The 19,444-nt window shown below is 43.1% G+C and overlaps 1 protein-coding gene across 6 annotated transcripts in view; it reads right to left on the bottom strand.

The window, feature by feature from the left end:
• The window catches only part of tmem63c (transmembrane protein 63C), a 310,233-nt gene that overhangs the window by 239,823 nt on the left and 50,966 nt on the right, over positions 1–19,444 (bottom strand). For all 6 annotated transcript variants that reach the window (XR_015757812.1, XM_043701473.2, XM_087989521.1 and 3 more), the window contains 2 exons: positions 5,527–5,606; positions 610–697 (listed from right to left, as the gene is read on the bottom strand). Coding sequence is in view for 5 of the 6 variants with exons in the window: in XM_043701473.2 (XP_043557408.1) it covers positions 610–697; positions 5,527–5,606 (168 nt within the window). In the remaining variant the exon portion in view is untranslated. The remainder of the gene's footprint in view (positions 1–609; positions 698–5,526; positions 5,607–19,444) is intronic.

Consider the following 19,444-nt stretch of genomic DNA (forward strand, 5'->3'; position numbering starts at 1 on the left):
CACAAACCCTTTCCCCATTTAATCTGCTTAAAACCAACATTACATTCCTAACTTTGCTCAGTTTTCGTGAGCTTGAAATATGAACTGTTTCGCCTGCTACAGACAATGCTTGAAACTCCTGCTGAATATTTCCAACATTGTCTATTTCTTTCACATTTCTAGTATCCAAAGTAACTCGGTAATATTTTTGTCTGACCATAGAACATAGAAAAGTACAGCACAGAACAGGCCCTTTGGCCCATGATGTTGTGCCGAGGATTAATCCTAATGTAAAATAAATTAACCTTTACTTACACTTACCCTCAGTTCACTGCTATCCATGTGCATGTCCAGCAGTCGCTTGAACGTCCCTAATGACTCTGCTTCCACCACCACCGCTGGCAATGCATTCCATGCATTCACAGCTCTCTGTGTAAAGAACCTATCTCTGATGTCTCCTCTATACCTTCCTCCTAATATCTTAAAATATATCTGAATATTATTGTTGTATTCTGGAAGTCTCAATAAATGACATTCAGTTAGGTTCCCCATAGCAGCATGTCACAAAAATTACAGTGGCTCGAATTGGAGGCTCAGTCAAAACTGGTGCAAGCTCAATTGTTAACTTACCACATCTTTACTCTCCAGTTCAGTTGGGCTGGTTTCAGAAGGAGATTTCTCCTTTTCAGTCTGTTCACCATAAAACAATGAGGTGAGGCTACATAAAATAGAGAAGGAAAAGCTTTAGACATAACTGCTGACAAGGACTGTCCCAGAGCACTGAGTATTATAGACACTGAGTGCACACAAGGGACTGTAATAGAGACAGCATTGGCTAGGGTGGGTATGGGCAGGGAGATAGCAGAAGGACAAATGGATGGCATAGCAGAGAAATGGGGAGTGGAAGCATGACAGGACAAGACAGGAGGGGGCAGCTGGTAGGTGGTAGTAGGGGAGGGAAGTAGGGTGCTGAGATATTGGAAGTGAAATTACTCCACAGAGACCAGTACCTTGTCACCAATTCACCCTTTATTTACACATGGAGAGTCCTCGATACTGACCCAGCTCCCTCAGACCCAGCTCTCAGAGTGAACAAAACCCCTAACACTATGTCTATATCTGTCAGTCTGGGCTCCCCAATTGGACCAGGTTAATAGCCCCAATCAGGGAACTCAAATTCTATGAGGTTCCCCTGGGTGATCTCATTAGAATCACTATAGTAAGGTAGGGACAGATGGAGGGGCTTCCCTCAATGATAATTTCAGAAGTTACATATTAGGAAAGGATTGACAGGCTGGGTCTCATTCCTCTTGAACAAAAGGCTGAGTGGTGACCTAAAAAGGATCTTCAAAATGATGGAAGGATTTGATTTAGTGGATATAGGAAGAATGTTGCCTTTTTGGAAAAGTGTGAAACTAGATGTCCTTACTTTAGAGTGTCATCATAGCTAGTGCAGACATGGTGGACAAAAGGGCCTGTTCCTGCGGTGTACTGTTCTATGTTAATATAAGAGAGTCACCTAGAAATATGATGAGAATTCAGAAGACACTTCTTTATCCAGAGAGTTTTGACAATGTAGAATGGGTTCCTACAGGGAGTGATTAATGCCAATAGTTTAGATGTATTCATAAGGAGCTATACAAGTTTATGACAGCAAAGGGAACAGAGAGTTACAATGGTCAATTTAGATGAAGGAAAAGTTCAAAGGTGCCTAAATACTAGAATTGACTAGTTGGACCAAATGGCCTGTTCAACATATCCCATGTTACTTTATATAATAAGCCACACATAACATTATTCATAAACCTGCCTTTCTGGCAGCCATGAGTTGCCCATCTACAGGGGGTCAGCAGGTCACAGCCCTAGAACAGGGCTCCATAACAGACACTAGATGCTGTTTGCAAACACCTGTTTCAGCCAAGTCCTGGAAATCTATAGTGGAGCCTGCACTGAAACAATAAGGGACCCAATCTAATATGGAATATCTGAAGGCAGCCAGCCATATTAGATACCCATGATATGCATGCAAAATGGACGAGGTCTTTGTTTCTTTTTAATTCAGTCACAGGATGTGGTTATTACTAGTTGGGCTAGCATTTAATTCTAGGAGAAAGTGAGGACTGCAGATGCTAGAGATCAGAGCTGAAAATGTGTTGCTGGAAAAGCGCAGCAGGTCAGGCAGCATCCAAGGAGCAGGAGAATCGATATTTCGGGCATAAGCCCTTCTTCAGGAATGAGGAGAGTGTGCCAAGCATGCTAAGATAAAAGGTAGGGAGGAGGGACTTGGGGGAGGGGCATTGGAAATCCAATAGGTGGAAGGAGGTTAAGGTGAGGGTGATTGGCCGGAGTGGGGGTGGGGGGTGAGGGCGGAGAGGTCAGGAAGAAGATTGCAGGTTAGGAAGGTGGTGCTGAGTTCAAGGGTTGGGACTGAGACAAGGTGGGGGGAGGGGAAATGAGGAAACTAGAGAAATCTGAGTTCATCCCTTGTGGTTGGAGGGTTCCTAGGCAGAAGATGAGGCGCTCTTCCTCCAACCGTCGTGTTGCTATGGTCTGGCGATGGAGGAGTCCAAGGACCTGCATGTCCTTGGTGGAGTGGGAGCGGGAGTTGAAGTGTTGAGCCACGGGGTGGTTGAGTTGGTTGGTCCGGGTGTCCCAGAGGTGTTCTCTGAAACATTCAGCAAGTAGGCGGCCTGTCTCCCCAATAGAGAGGAGGCCACATCGGGTGCAGCAGATGCAGTAAATAATGTGTGTGGAGGTGCAGGTGAATTTGTGGCGGATATGGAAGGATCCCTTGGGGCCTTGGAGGGAAGTAAGGGGGGAAGTGTGGGCGCAAGTTTTGCATTCCTTGCGGTTGCATTTCTTCCCTCCCCTCATTGTCCCCGAGAAGGTGGTGGTGATCTAGCTTCTTGAACTGTTGTAGATAGATCCAAAATGCTGTTGTGGAGAGAGTTCTGCTATTTTGACCCAGTGACTCTGAAAGAAAGGCGATATATTTCTAAATCAGGGTGGTGAGTGACTTGGAGAAGAATTTGCGGGCATTGTTGTTCCCATGTATCTGCTGCCCCTGACTTCTAGATAGAAATGGTGAAGAGAAGAATTGGAAGGAGCTGTCTAAGGACCCATGGTGAATTTCTGCAGTGCATCTTGTCATACAATGTAAATGTGTGCAAATATTTCTCAAAAGAGGATGCTGCTGCTCAGACTATGGTGAGAGAAGAGAAAACTCCCACCAGCAGGGTTTAAAATTAATAAGGAAGAGATCTTGGATAGAGTGTTGCTACTTAAAGTTGACAAGTGGGAATAGGGGAGATTCATCGAAAGATTCAGAAGGAATTGGGAGTGGCAGTTTCAGGGGAACTGGCTACAATCTTTCAATCTTCCCTCAACTAAGGAAAGACTGGTGAGCTGCAAACATTATAGTCTCGTTCAAGATTGGGATAATCCCAAAATTATAGACCCATCAGTTTGACTTTGGTGATGGAGAAGCTTCTAGAGAGATTATTTGGGAAAGAATTAGTAGCAGCATAGAAAAAGAAAGGCTAATTAGGAAGAGTGAGCATGGATTTCTAAAAGGCAAATCATGTTTAACTAACTTGCTAGAGTTTTTTGAAGAGATTACAGAAAGGGTTGATGAGGGTAATGCTGTTAATGTGGTATACATGGATTTCCAGACGCAGCTGATACAATGCCACATGACAGACTTGTGAGGAAAGTTATAGGTCATGGTGAAAAAGGGATAATAGCAATGTTAATACAACATTGACTGAATGATAGGAAATAGAGAGTAATGGTCAATGGATATTTTTCAGACTGGAGGAAAGAGATCCTCAGGCTCAATATTGGGACCCTTTCTTTCTCTGATATATATTAATGAGTTGGATCTTGGTGTGCAGGGGACAATTTCAATGTTTGCAAATGACATGAAAATTGAAGAAGTGTAAACTGCAAAGAAGACAGTGTGGAACTCTAAAAGAACATTCACAAACTGGTGGAGTGAGTGGATCAGTTGCAGGTGAGATTCAATGCAGATAAGTATGAAGTGATGCACTTTGGTAGGAAGAATATTGAAAGACAATGTAAAATAGGGGGATAATGCTAAATGGGTGCAGGAGCAGAGGAACCTGGTGGATATGTGCACAGATTCTTAAAGGTGGCAGGACAGGAGAGAAAGCAGTTAATAACGTTTACAGTGTTTCTCTCTTTGTTAGCAAAGTATAGAGTACAAGAGCAGGGAGGTGATGTTGAACTTGTATAAGACAGTTGTTAGACCTTAACTGGAGAACTACGTACAGTTGTGTATGGTTGTATTATAGGAAAGATGTGAATGCAATGGAAAGAGTGCGGAAGTGATTTTCAAGAATAGATCCAGAATTGAGAAACTCCAGCAATGAAGACTGATTCAACAAGTCGGAACTGTACTCCTTGAAGAGACAAAGCTTGAGTCATGGTTTGATCGAGGCTTTCAAAATCATGAACAGGCTGGACAGAGTAGAAAGGGAGAAACTATTCCCACTCATCAAAAAAGACAAGTACAAGAGAGCATAGACTTAAAGTGATGTGCAAAAGAAACAAAACTGATTTGACATAATACTTTTTTACACAGCAAATAGTTATGGTATGAAATGGAGTGCCTGGAAATATGTTGGATTAAATTAAACATTTAAGAGGGCATTGGATGATTATTTGGAGAGAAATAGAGTGCAAGGTTCTGGGGAAATAGGAGGACATTGGCACTTGGTAATGGAATTGGTGTAGGCATGAGGGCTGACTGGCCTCCTTCTTTGCCATAACAATTCTGTGATTTTTTTGTACATGAACCTGTGCGTCCAACTCTACGGCTGTACACAAATGGGTAAATCCATCTCTCTCTCTTTCTGTGTAGTCGAGCATGTTCATCTGCATCTCCCTCTCTCTCACTCTATCTGTACATGAGTATGCATCCACCTCTCTCTCACTCTGTAAATGAACATGTGCATCTCTCTCCATATATACATGAGTGTGTGCATTCTGTTCTCCCTTTCTATCACCATATACCAGAAGGTGTATCTTTCAATTAATCTCCATACAGGATGCATGTATGTGCCTCAGTGTACTAGAGTTGTATCTACCTCCCTCTGTACCAGAGTCTCGTCATCTGTGTATCTCTGTACCAAAGTGTGTATCTGTCTCTTTCCATAATCTAGCATGTGGATTGGTGCCTCACTTTTCTGTATTCCAGAATAAGTTGATCTGTCTTTACCCAAATACAAGTGATGTTTCACACAGCACCTAACAGTCAATGCCTTGGTCAACATACAGAATGTCAGGCTTTGCCATCCCATATCCTCTCCTAACAAAGCACAATTGCCACTGTCATGGGCAGGTCTCTTATCCCACTCACAAAAAGACACTTACAGCACACACTGTACTCCCAGTGAAGTGAATTGAGCCATGCATTATACTTGTAAATCACCTTAATAGATTGACATGGGGAGATACTGGACTAACTGGAAGGTGAAGCTGATGCAAAGAGAAGGGGATATAAAGAAGCAATGAAACAGGCAGGACCTGTCATTATCCATTAGCAGAGCCAGGCGCCCATAGTCCCAGGCTGCCTTCCGCAGGCAGGAAAATATGAAGAGCAGCACCTGCAATCAGAGAGAAACAATGAAAGGTTAATATTTCCAGCTCTAACTAATGTATTTTATACGAGTACATAGGCATCGCCACTCAACTAAGATGCATAATTAAATCAATCCTTATAGTGGGGCAGTACAGTGGCTCAGTGGTTAGCACTATGGCCTTACAGCACCATAGACCCAGGTTTGATTCCAGCCTCAGGCAACTGTCTATGTGGAGTTTGCGCATTCTTTTTGTGTCTGTGTAGGTTTCTTCCGGGTGCTCCGGTTTCCTCCCACAATCCAAAGACGTGCCGGTCAGGTGGATTGGCCATGCTAAACTGCCCATAGCACTTGGTGCATGAGTCATGGGAACTGTAGAGAAATAAGGAAATGGATCTGGGTGGGTTACTCTTCGGAGGGTCGGTGTGGACTTGCTAGGCTGAAGGGCCTGTTTCCACACTGTAGGGATTCTAAGTTAATTCCAAGTTCAAAGTCACCATGCTAGAGAAAGGATCAACTTTTCCTGGCTTTAGACTTCGTTTCTGCATGAATACGGAGTAAAGGTTCCTCCACACTTTCTCCATCAAACATTCCTGAGACAAGCGCAGCACAGGGTTGGGTACGTGCTTGGGCTCCCTTTGCATTGTCCCCATCAAACTCTTCCAGGACAGATATTTCACATCTTATATTGCAATAACTTGAGTTGAAAACACTGTTCTGGTCAAAGGTTTGAACTGCCTGCCAAATTACAGCGAGAAACATAGAATATAGAAACATAGAACATAGAACATAGAAACATAGAACATAGAAACATAGAATATAGAACATAGAAACATATAACATAGAAACATAGAACATAGAAACATAGAACATAGAGCATAGAAACATAGGATGTAACTCTGAAGATGGACGAGGGAGATCCAGTAGATGTAGTGTACCTGGACTTTCAGAAAGTTTTGATAAAGTCCCACATAGGAAGTTAGTGAGTAAAATTAGGGCGCATGGTATTGGGGGCAAAGTACTAACTTGGATTGAAAGTTGGTTGGCTCATAGGAAACAAAAGGTAGTGATAAACGGCTCCATTTCGGAATGGCAGGCAGTGACCAGTGGGGTACCGCAGGGATCAGTACTGGGACCGCAGCTTTTTACAATATATGTTAATGATATAGAAGATGGTATTAGCAATAACATTAGTAAATTTGCTGATGACACTAAGCTGGGTGGCAGGGTGAAATGTGATGAGGATATTAGGAGATTACAGGGTGACCTGGACAAGTTAGGTGAGTGGTCAGATGCATGGCAGATGCAGTTTAATGTGGATAAATGTATGGTTATCCACTTTGGTGGCAAGAACAGGAAGGCAGATTACTACCTAAATGGAATCAATTTAGGTAAAGGGGCAGTACAAAGAGATCTGGGTGTTCTTGTACACCAGTCAATGAAGGTAAGCATGCAGGTACAGCAGGTAGTGAAGAAGGCTAATAGCATGCTTGCCTTCATAACAAGAGGGATTGAGAATCGAAGCAAGAGGTTCTTATGCAGCTGTAGAGGGCCCTGGTGAGACCATACCTGGAGTACCGTGTGCAGTTCTGGTCTCCAAATTTGAGGAAAGACATTCTGGCTATTGAGGGAGTGCAGCGTAGGTTCACGAGGTCAATTCCTGAAATGGTGGGATTACCTTACACTGAAAGACTGGAGCGACTGGGCTTGTATACCCTTGAGTTTAGAAGACTGAGAGGGGATCTGATTGAGACATATAAGATTATTAAAGGATTGGACACTCTGGAGGCAGGAAACATGTTTCCGCTGATGAGTGAGTGCCGAACCAGAGGACACAGCTTAAAAATACGGGGTAGACCATTTAGGACAGAGATGAGGAGAAACTTCTTCACCCAGAGAGTGGTGGCTGCATGGAATGCTCTGCCCCAGAGGGCAGTGGAGGCACAGTCTCTGGATTCATTTACGAAAGAGTTGGATAGAGCTCTCAAGGATAGTGGAATCAAGGGTTATGGGGATAAGGCAGGAACAGGATACTGATTAAGGATGATCAGCCATGGTCATATTGAATGGCGGTGCAGGCTCGAAGGGCAGAATGGCCCAATCCTGCACCTACTGTCTATTGTCTATTGTCTAACATAGAACATAGAACATAGAAACATAGAACATAGAACATAGAAACATAGAACATAGAACATAGAACATAGAAGCATAGAACATAGAACATAGAAACATAGAACATAGAAGCATAGAACATAGAAACATAGAAAATAGAAACATAGAACATAAAAACATAGAACATAGAGCATAGAACATAGAAACATAGAAAATAGAAACATAGAACATAGAAACATAGAACATATAGAACATAGAACATAGAAACATAGAACATAGAAAAATAGAACATAGAACATAGAACATAGAAACATAGAACATAGAAACATAGAACATAGAACATAGAAACATATAAACATAGAACATAGAAAAATAGAACATAGAACATAGAAACATAGAAACATAGAACATAGAAACATAGAACATAGAAACATAGAACATAGAACATAGAAGCATAGAACATAGAACATAGAAACATAGAACATAGAAGCATAGAACATAGAAACATAGAAAATAGAAACATAGAACATAAAAACATAGAACATAGAGCATAGAACATAGAAACATAGAAAATAGAAACATAGAACATAGAAACATAGAACATATAGAACATAGAACATAGAAACATAGAACATAGAAAAATAGAACATAGAACATAGAACATAGAAACATAGAACATAGAAACATAGAACATAGAACATAGAAACATATAAACATAGAACATAGAAAAATAGAACATAGAACATAGAAACATAGAAACATAGAACATAGAAACATAGAACATAGAACATAGAAACATAGAACATAGAACATAGAAACATAGAACATAGAAACATAGAAAATAGAACATAGAAACATAGAACATAGAACATAGAAACATAGAAACATAGAAAATAGAAATATAGAACATAAAAACATGGAACATAGAACATAGAAACATAGAACACAAAACATAGAACATAGAAACATAGAACACAAAACATAGAACATAGAAACATAGAACATAGAACATAGAAACATAGAACATAGAACACAGAAACATAGAAACATAGAACATAAAAACATAGAACATAGAAACATAGAAACATAGAAAATAGAAACATAGAACATAGAAACATAGAACACAAAACATAGAACATAGAAACATAGAACACAAAACATAGAACATAGAAACATAGAACATAGAACATAGAAACATAGAACATAGAACACAGAAACATAGAAACATAGAACATAAAAACATAGAACATAGAAACATAGAAAATAGAAACATAGAACATAAAAACATAGAACATAGAACATAGAAACATAGAACACAAAACATAGAACATAGAAACATAGAACATAGAAACATAGAACATTGAAAAATAGAACATTGAAAAATAGAACATATAGAACATACAAATATAGAACATACAAACATAGAACATATAACATAGAAACATAGAACATAGAAGCATAGAACATAGAACATAGAAACATAGAACATAGAAACTTAGAACATAGAACATAGAAACATAGAACATAGAACATAGAAACATAGGACATAGAAACATAGAACATAGAACATAGAAACATAGAACATAGAACATAGAAACATAGAACATAGAACATAGAAACATAGAACATAGAACATAGAAACATAGGACATAGAAACATAGAAACATAGAACATAGAAACATAGAACATAGAAACATAGAACATAGAACATAGAAACATAGAACATAGAACATAGAAACATAGGACATAGAAACATAGAACATCGAAACATAGAACATAGAAACATAGAACATAGAACACAGAAACAGAACAAAGAAACATAGAACACAGAACATAGAAACATAGTACATAGAACATAGAAACATAGAAACATAGATCCACACGGGATGAATGTAGATTTCTCCAGCTTCCTCATTTCCCCTCCTCCCACCTTGTCTCAGTCCCAACCCCCGGATTCAGCACCGCCCTCTTGACCTGCAATCTTCTTCCCGACCTCTCCGCCCCCACCCCCTCTCCAGCCTATCACCCTCACCCTCACCTCCTTCCACCTATCATATTCCCAGCGCCACTCCCCCAAATTCCCTCCCCCCTACCCTTTATCTCAGCCCGCTTGGTACACCAGCCTCATTCCTGAAGAAGGGCTTATCTCCTGCTCCTCGGATGCTGCCTGGCCTGCTGTGTTTTTCCAGCACCATATCTTTCAACTCTGGTCTCCAGCATCTGCAGTCCTCACTTTCTCCTAATAATTTGGAGACGGCAGCTTGATTGCTCACTTCTAATTCTTGTATTATAAGACATTGGCATTTGTTTATCTTATTTTGTAATGTCTGGGCCGAGGGCATGGCTCAAGCTGGGAGGTGCTATGGCAGGATTATTGGAAGGTAGGAGTGCCCCCTGTGGGCAAGGGAGAAGGGGTCGTCGTTCTCCCGCCTCCAACACACCCCATCCACCTGGACACCCCGTGCTGGCCTCTTACCTGCCCTCGATCTCTTCATAGCCACTGCCGCCGTGACATTAACCGCCTCAACCTCTCCACCCCTCTCACCCACTCCAACCTCTCATCCTTGGAACGTGCAGCACTCCCTCTGTTCCAACCCCAACCTCACTATCAAACGGGCAGACAAGGGAGGCGCGGTAGTAGTTTGGCGCACCGACCTTTACACTGCTGAGGCTAAACGCCAGCTCGCGGACACCTCCTCCTACTGCCCCCTTGACCATGACCCCACCTCCCACCACCAAACCATCATCTCCCAGACCATCCATAACCTCATCACCTCATAGTCCCATAACCCCGCACCGCTCGTTTCTACCTCCTGCCCAAAATCCACAAACCTGACTGCCCCGGCCGACCCATTGTCTCAGCCTGCTCTGCATAACTCATCTCTGCATACCTCGACACAGTCCTGTCCCCCTTAGTCCAAGAACTAAAACCAACCATGCCCTCCCACCTCCTCCATGATTTTCGCTTCCCCGGTCCCCAACGCCTTATCTTCACCATGGACATCCAGTCCATGTACACCTCCATCCCCCATCACAAAGGACTCAAAGCCCTCCGCTTCTTCCTTTCCCGCCGTACTAACCAGTACCCTTCCACTGACACCCTCCTTCGACTGACTGAACTGGTCCTCACTCTGAACAACTTCTCTTTCCAATCCTCCCACTTCCTCCAAACCAAAGGAGTAGCCATGGGCACCCGCATGGGCCCCAGCTATGCCTGCCTCTTCGTAGGATATGTGGAACAGTCCATCTTCCGCAGCTACACTGGCACCAGCCCCCACCTTTTCCTCCGCTACATCGATGACTGTATTGGCGCTGCCTCGTGCTCCCATGAGGAGGTTGAACAGTTCATCCACTTTACCAACACCTTCCACCCCAACCTCAAATTTACCTGGACCGTCTCAGACTCCTCCCTCCCCTTCCTAGACCTCCCCATTTCTATCTCGGGCGACCGAATCAATACGGACATTTACTATAAACCGACCAACTCCCACAGTTGGTCTAGACTACACCTCCTCCCACCCTGCCCCCTGTAAAAAACGCCATCCCATATTCCCAATTCCTTCGTCTCCGCCGCATCTGCTCCCAGGAGGACCAGTTCCAATACCGTAAAACCCAGATGGCCTCCGTCTTCAAAGACCGCAATTTCCCCCCAGATGTGATCAATGATGCTCTCTACCGCATCTCCTCCACTTCCCGCTCCTCTGCCCTTGAGCCCCGCCCCTCCAATCGCCACTTGGACAGAACCCCACTGGTCCTCACCTACCACCCCACCAACCTCCATATATATCGTATCATCCGTCGTCATTTCTGCCACCTCCAAACAGACCCCACCACCAGGGATATATTTCCCTCCCCTCTCCTATCAGCGTTTTGAAAAAACCATTCCCTCCGTGACTCCCTCGTCAGGTCCACACCCCCCACCAACCCAACCTCCACTCTCCGCACCTTCCCCTGCAACCGCACGAAATGCAAAACTTGCACCCACACCTCCCCCCTTACATCCCTCCAAGGCCCCAAGGGATCCTTCCATATCCGCCACAAATTCACCTGCACCTCCACACACATCATCTATTGCATCCGCTGCACCCGATATGGCCTCCTCCATATTGGGGAGACAGGCCGCCTACTTGTGGAACGTTTCAGAGAACATCTCTGGGACACCCGGACCAACCAACCCAACCACCCCGTGGCTCAACACTTCAACTCCCCCTCCCACTCCACCAAGGACATGCAGGTCCTTGGACTCCTCCATCGCCAGACCGTAGCAACACGACGACTGGAGGAAGAGTGCCTCATCTTCCGTCTAGGAACCCTCCAACCACCAGGAATTAACTCAGATTTCTCCAGTTTCCCCATTTCCCCTCCCCCCACCTTGTCTCAGTCCCAATTCTCGAACTCAGCACCGCCTTCCTAACCTGCAATCTTCTTCCTGACCTCTCCACCCCCACCCCCACTCCGGCCTATCACCCTCACCTTAACCTCCTTCCACCTATCGCATTTCCAATGCCCCTCCCCCAAGTCCCTCCTCCCTACCTTTTATCTTAGCCTGCTTGGCACACCTTCCTCATTCCTGAAGAAGGGCTCATGCCGGAAACGTCGATTCTCCTGCTCCTTGGATGCAGCCTGACCTGCTGCGCCTTTCCAGCAACACATTTTCAGCTCCAAGGTCTCTCCCTAGGACCTTACCATTAAGTGTATAAGTCCTGCTAAGATTGCTTTCCCAAAATGCAGCACCTAGCATTTATCTGAATTAAACCCCATCAGCCACTTCTCAGCCCATTGGCCCATCTGGTCCAGATCCTGTTGTAATCTGAGGTAAACCTCTCCGCTGTCCACTGCACCTCCAATTTTGGTGTCATCTGCAAACTTACTAACTATACCTCTAATGCTCACACCCAAATCATTTATATAAATGACAAAAAGTAGAGGACCCAGCACCGATCCTTGTGGTACTCCACTGGTCACAGGCCTCCAGTCTGAAAAACAACCCTCCACCACCACCCTCTGTCTTCTACCTATGAGCCTGTTCTGTATCCAAATGGCTAGTTCTCCCTGTGTTCCCTGAGATCTAACCTTGCTAATCAGTCTCCCATGGGGAACCTTGTCGAACACCTTACTGAAGTCCATATTGATCACATCTACTGCTCTGCCCTCATCAATCCTCTTTGTTACTTCTTCAAAAAACTCAATCAAGTTTGTGAGACATCATTTCCCACGCACAAAGCTATGTTGACTATCCCGAATCAGTCCTGGCCTTTCCAAATACATCTACATCATGTCCCTCAGGATTCCCTCCAACAATGTGCCCACCACCGAGGTCAGGCTCACCGGTCTATAGTTCCCTGGCTTGTCTTTACCGCCCTCCTTAAACAGTGGCACCCCGTTTGCCAACCTCCAGTCTTCCGGTACCTCACCTGACAATCGATGATACAAATATCTCAGCAAGAGGCCCAGCAATCACTTCTCTAGCATCCCACAGAGTTATCGCGTACACCTGATCAGGTCCTGGTGATTTATCCACTTTTAACCATTTCAAGACATCCAGCACTTCTTCCTCTGTAATCTGGACATTTTGCAAGATGTCACCATCTATTTCCCTAATGTCTATATTGTCCATATCCTTTTCCACAGTAAATACTGATGCAAAATACTCATTTAGTATCTACCCTATTTTCTGTGGCTCCACACAAAGGCCGTCTTGCTGATCTTTGAGGTGCCCTATTCTCTCCCCAGTTACCCTTTTGTCCTTAATATATTTGTAAAAACCCTTTGGATTCTCCTTAATTCTATTTGCCAAAGCCATCTCATGTCACCGTTTTGACCTCCTGATTTCCCTCTTAAGTATACTCCTACTTTCTTTATACGCTTCTAGGGATTCAATTGATCTATCTAGTCTATACCTGACATATGCTTCCTTCTTTTACTTAACCAAACCCTCAATTTCTTTAGTCACCCAGCATTCCCTATACCTACCAGCCTTCCCTTTCACCCTGAGAGGAATATACTTTCTCTGGATTCTCGTTATCTCATTTCTGAAGGCTTCCCATTTTCCAGCCGTCCCTTTACCTACGAACATCTGCCACCAATCAGCTTTCGAAAGTTCTTGCCTAATACCCTCAAAATTGGTCTTTCTCCAATTTAGAACTTCAACTTTTAGATCTGGTCTATCCTTTTCCATCACTATTTTAAAACGAATAGAATTATGGTCACTGGCCCCAAAGTGCTCCCCCACTGACACCTCAGTCTCCTGCCCTGCCTTATTTCCCAGAGTAGGTCAAGTTTTGCACCTTCTCTATTAGGTACATCCACATACTGAATCAGAAAATTGTCTTGTATGCACTTAAGAAATTCGTCTCCTCCTAAACCTTTAACACTATGGCAAACCCAGTCGATGTTTGGAAAGTTAAAATCCCCTACCATAACTACCCTATTATTCTTACAGATAGCTGAGGTTTCCTTACAAGTTTGTTTCTCAATTTCCCTCTGACTATTAGGGGGTCTATAATACAATCCCAATAAGGTTATCATCCCTTTCTTATTTCTCAGTTCCACCCAAATAGCTTCCCTGGATGTATTTCTGGGAATATCCTCCCTCAGCACAGCTGTAATGCTATCCCTTATCAAAAATGCCACTCCCCCTTCTCTCTTGCCTCCCTTTCTATCCTTCCTGTAGCATTTGTATCCTGGAACATTAAGCTGCCAATCCTGCCCATCCCTGAGCCATGTTTCCGTAATTGCTATGATATCCCAGTTCCATGTTCCTAACCATGCCCTGAGTTCATCTGCCTTCCCTGTTAGGCCCTTTGCATTGAAATAAATGCAGTTTAATTTATTAGTCCTGCCTTGTCCTTGCCTGCCCTGACTGTTTGACTCAGTTCTGTTCTCAGCTGTACCCGTCTCAGATCAATCTTTTTCCTCTCTATCTCCCTGGGTCCCACCCCCCCCCCCCCCCCCACCTTACTAGTTTAAATCCTCCCAAGCAGTTCCAGCAAATTTGTTTTAAAGGTTTTATTTTTAAATTTATTTGAATTGTTTATGGTGTCTACTCAATGCTTCCTGAGTGGGGTTCTTCCTCCTGGGGGTCTCGGACTTTCTTGAATTATCATGGCTAGTCATTCACTTAAATAGTGCACCTGGAATGTCAAGGGAAGCCACTCACCAATTAAAAGATTTATCAAGTCTTTAAAAAGGGTGTTGATGTAGCCCTTTTACAGGAGACACATCTACTTAATAAGGAGCATTCGAAGCTGCAGCAAGTTAAGTTTGGCCATGTGTTCTTTTCATCTTTCAGCTCAAAAAAGTAGCAGAAGGGAAGAATCTTCCCTTCCAAATGTTAAGGATAAAAGATGAGTCCAGACAGTATATGTTACTTAAATTGTATTATCGATCCCAAGGTGGATAAGATACCTAGGAGCTCTGTGGGTATATCTCAGAGATCGAGGCAGTTGGCTGATCTGAATAGGGAGTTGGGACTGGTAGATGTGTGGAGATGTCTTCACTCCGAGGGTAGGGATTTTACTTTTTACTCTAACCCACACAAGTGCCATACTAGAATCGATATATTTTTTGTCCCCTCGACCTTTCTGAATTCGATATTGTCTTGTAAGATAGGGAATATAACTATTTCTGAACACGCAGCAGTGTATATGGTGGTCAAGACTAGTGGTGATAAGATGAGATCCCGACACTGGCGTATGGACCCTTTCCTATTGAAGGATAGTAAGCTCATAGAATATTTCTCGCAGGAATTTAAAATTTTCTGGAGTATTCATCAAGGTTGTCATCAAAGGTGCCCTACCTCACCACTACTATTTACACTAGTGATTGAACCGCTGGCGGAAGCTATCCGAACCAACCCTAATATAACGGCCCCGGAGGGAGGATCGGGATTAGCATAAAATCACTCTTTACGCAGATGATGTCCTTCTTTTCTTAAATGACCCATCGATATCTGTGCCCCGCTTAATCCAAGTGGTTAACTTGTTTGGTACGTTTTTGGGTTACAAAATTAACTTTATGAAATCAGAGGCCATGCTGCTAGGAGGTCTTACCAGCACATCCAATTTTCCAGATGGATCCCATTTCCCCTTTCAGTGGTCACTAGGAGGTTTTCTCTATTTGGGTATTTTTATTACCCAGGTATTTGATCAGCTATACAAAGCTTGGAGGATAATGCGACAGGATGAGGGTAATTCACAAAAAACATCTCTTTCTACTCCTATAGTGGGAACATTGGGATTTCAGCCAGGCTTGACTGACAGAGATCTGTTCGATGGGGAGGTCATAATATCCTTTGAACAGTTGCGTCAGAAGTTCGGGTTGCCTGGCAAGGACCTTTTTCAATATTTTCAAGTATGAGATTTCATACAAGAAAAACCACATTGATGATTAATCCTTACAAATCAGATATGGAAAGGAGAGTGCTTCGGCCTATGGATGCACTCTCGGTCAGTACTCTCTACCGCTCACTCAGTAATAAGGTATCGAAGGACATGGAATGGTTATATAAAACCTGGAATTAGGGATGGAAATCTCCTTAGAGATACGGGAGGATATCTGGGAAAATGCTTGGAGATCTCTGTCTGTAATAGAACTCAGGCTATTCAATTGAAGGTACCTCATAGGGCTCATATGGCACCAGAGCAGCTTGCAAAGGTCAAGGCAGGAGCATCCCCAATGTGCCCTAAATGTAAAATAGAAGTTGGGACTCTCACTCATTGTCTGTGGACTTGCCATAGGATTCGTAGATATTGGGACAGTGTAGAAAATGCCTTGGCGAAGATTTTGGGAATGGAGATTGGCCTGGACCCAGTGTCTCCTTTTGGGCTTTCCAAATTTTCCTTCTCTAGATGCATCCGGGAAGAAACTATTTACTATCCTTTCCTTTGGTGCGAGGAAAAACATTTTAGTAAGTTGGATATCGGAAAGCCGCCCGGGAGTTTCGAATTGGCAGAGGATTGTTATGGAATATATTCCCCTGGACTTCCTTACGAATATGGTGCACCAAAAAACGGAATTATTTTATAGCCCTTTTTGAACTAGACCGATGCAGATAAGACTAGATTCCCTACAGTGTGGAAACAGGCCCTTCAGCCCAACAAGTCCACACCGACCCTCCGAAGAGCAAGCCACCCAGACCCATTCCCCTACACCTAACACTACGGGCAATTTAGCATGGCCAATACATCCTAATCTGCACATCTTTGGACTGTGGGAGGAAACCGGAGCACCCGGAGGAAACCCATGCAGACACGGGGAGAATGTGCAAATTCCACACAGACAGTCGCCCGAGGTGGGAATTGAACCCGGGTCTCTGGTGTTGCGAGGCAGCAGTGCTAACCACTGAGCCACCATGCCGCCCAGATGTATCAGCCATACTGTTTAGGGCCTTTGTTTAGCCGTGAGGATGATGTTTGTTGGTTAGGGTGCCCCTGGGAGGAAGAGTCCCGAATAAATACAGGTTTTGTTGTGACTTGATATAATTTTATTTTGAATGTGTATTTATTTATTTACCTTTTTTCTTTTTTTGTTGTCAATAATGTACGACACTGTGGTTGTTTTTATACATAGAGTTCTCTTTCTTATATCATATTTTGTGTTTTGGTAGTTTGTAGAATAGACTAGTAGTTAGTTTTCTTAATTTTATATCGGTGCTGTTATTATATTGTAAAGTGGATACACTATTTTGTATTAATCTTGTAATTTTGTCAAAAAAAACTCAATTTCTTTTCTTTTCAATAAAAATATTTACAAAAAAAATCTCATCCATCCAAAGTTATCTGAAGTAGATTGGGCAGTTTTCAAAAGAAAAGGTGATTAACATTTTGCTTCTGTCTTTACTACAGAGGTTACAAAATATATCCTCGTAAGGGTGCCATTGCCATCAGCAATCACTCGTTAACAAGTATGATTGTGGAATTTCGGAATTTCAAAAGCTGTTTATAGCACATGTAACTATAGGAATCCCAGAATATACACTGACCATTGAAGGGAAGTTTGCAGTGGACAACAGCAGAGAACCCCTCTGCTGTTGCCAATTTCTCAACTAGGACTTCGTAGAAAGGGAATTCACTTGACTGTTCCATTTGTGGAGAAAGGAGAAAGTGAGGACTGCAGATGCTGGAGATTAGAGTCGAGAGTGTGGGGCTCTTGCCTGAAATGTCGATTCTCCTGCTCCTTGGATGCTGTGCTGTTCCATTTGTGTGTAGGAAGGAGCCCATTAAGATGTAAGATTTCTCTGATCGGCAATGTCATAAATAGGGTCTGAACCACTTTATTCAATGTGCAAACCTGATGCTAAAATAAGACACATAAAAGCCACCTTGCAGGGTAATGGCTATCCTGATCAGATCATCTCTCACTGTATATCATGAAAACTCTTAGAAGATCCTAAAGCATTCTTTAATCTTCAGAAGTGCCCAGTCTATCTCAGATTATCATAGAAGAGTAAGATATCTCAAAACATTAAGCAATAGGTGAAGGCAGCTATTTCAAACTGCTACAACACAGTAGCGACATTAAAGGTCTTCATTACTAACTGGATGCTGCTTAAAACACAATGGGTAAAATGGTGAACAAATTTCATGCCAGTGTAATGCGGATAAGTAGGCTGAATGCACCAAAGACTGGTGGATCGCATCAACAGCATGTCCCTTTGGATATTCGTGGCAAGCAAGGTACATTTTGCAACCAATCAGCCCATGCTTGCAAAACTCACAGCAACATTTGTTCAATAACCTGAACACGTGAGGAATTATGCTGGCCATCAATTTAGGATTCTCAATCAAGCTTGCAGTGTGGCACACTTGCAGTCTATGTACGAAAAAGCTAGCTATCTTAACGCACGGACCCTTGTTCTTCGCAGGTAGACAACACGGTGCACGCACTGCATCTATTTCCACTCAATAAAATAGGTGCAGTTCATTTCTCAGTGAAATATCCTGACCAACCACAGTTAAACTTGCTTGGTTAACCTTCCAGTTAACTGTCAATCACTATTATGGTGCATTTTCCAAGACAATGTTTCTAACAAGCAAATTCCACTTGCCAAACAACCAACACTCTTTTATTAAGCGGTAGACATGTTGCTTTCCTCTTCAATTTATATTCATTGAAGCATAGAATCCCTACAGTATGGAAACAGGCCTTTCAGCCCAACAAGTCCACACCAACCCTGTGAAGAGTAACCTACCCATACCCATTCCTCTACATTTACCCTTGACTAATGCACCTAAACTGCACATCCCTGAACACTATAGGCAATTTAGCATGGCCAATTCACTTAACCTGCACATCTTTGGATTGTGGGAGGAAACTCATGCAGACATGGGGAGAATGTGCAAACTCCACACAGACAGTCGCCCGAAGCTGGAATTGAACCCGGGTCCCTGGCGCTGTGAGGCAGCCGTGCTAACCACTGTGCCATCATGCCACCTCAAAACATTGCAAAATATTGTGATGATTTACACAGATGGGGAACAGTTCTGTTTCCCTTCCACAAGCAGCTGAATTTTGTGTTGGGGAATGAGTCCTGCAACAAAGCGCTGCAGATAAGAACATTTGGAAGCAATGGGAGAAATTATAGGCAGAGTAGATCATAGAAGGGTATGATAGTTAAAGAATGTGGAGCATTGAATTATGGAATGACATTCACTGACTAGCTTGTTGAGCATGGGGGAAACATTGCTGCTGCACTGGGTCAATGACGGTTCTGTCAAGACAGTGACCTCAGGAATTCAGTTTCCTGTTATTTC

The sequence above is a fragment of the Chiloscyllium plagiosum genome, unplaced genomic scaffold (assembly GCF_037043375.1).
Source record: "Chiloscyllium plagiosum isolate Xiang-an unplaced genomic scaffold, Cpla_swu_hap1 HiC_scaffold_8, whole genome shotgun sequence".
Taxonomy (NCBI): domain Eukaryota; kingdom Metazoa; phylum Chordata; class Chondrichthyes; order Orectolobiformes; family Hemiscylliidae; genus Chiloscyllium; species Chiloscyllium plagiosum.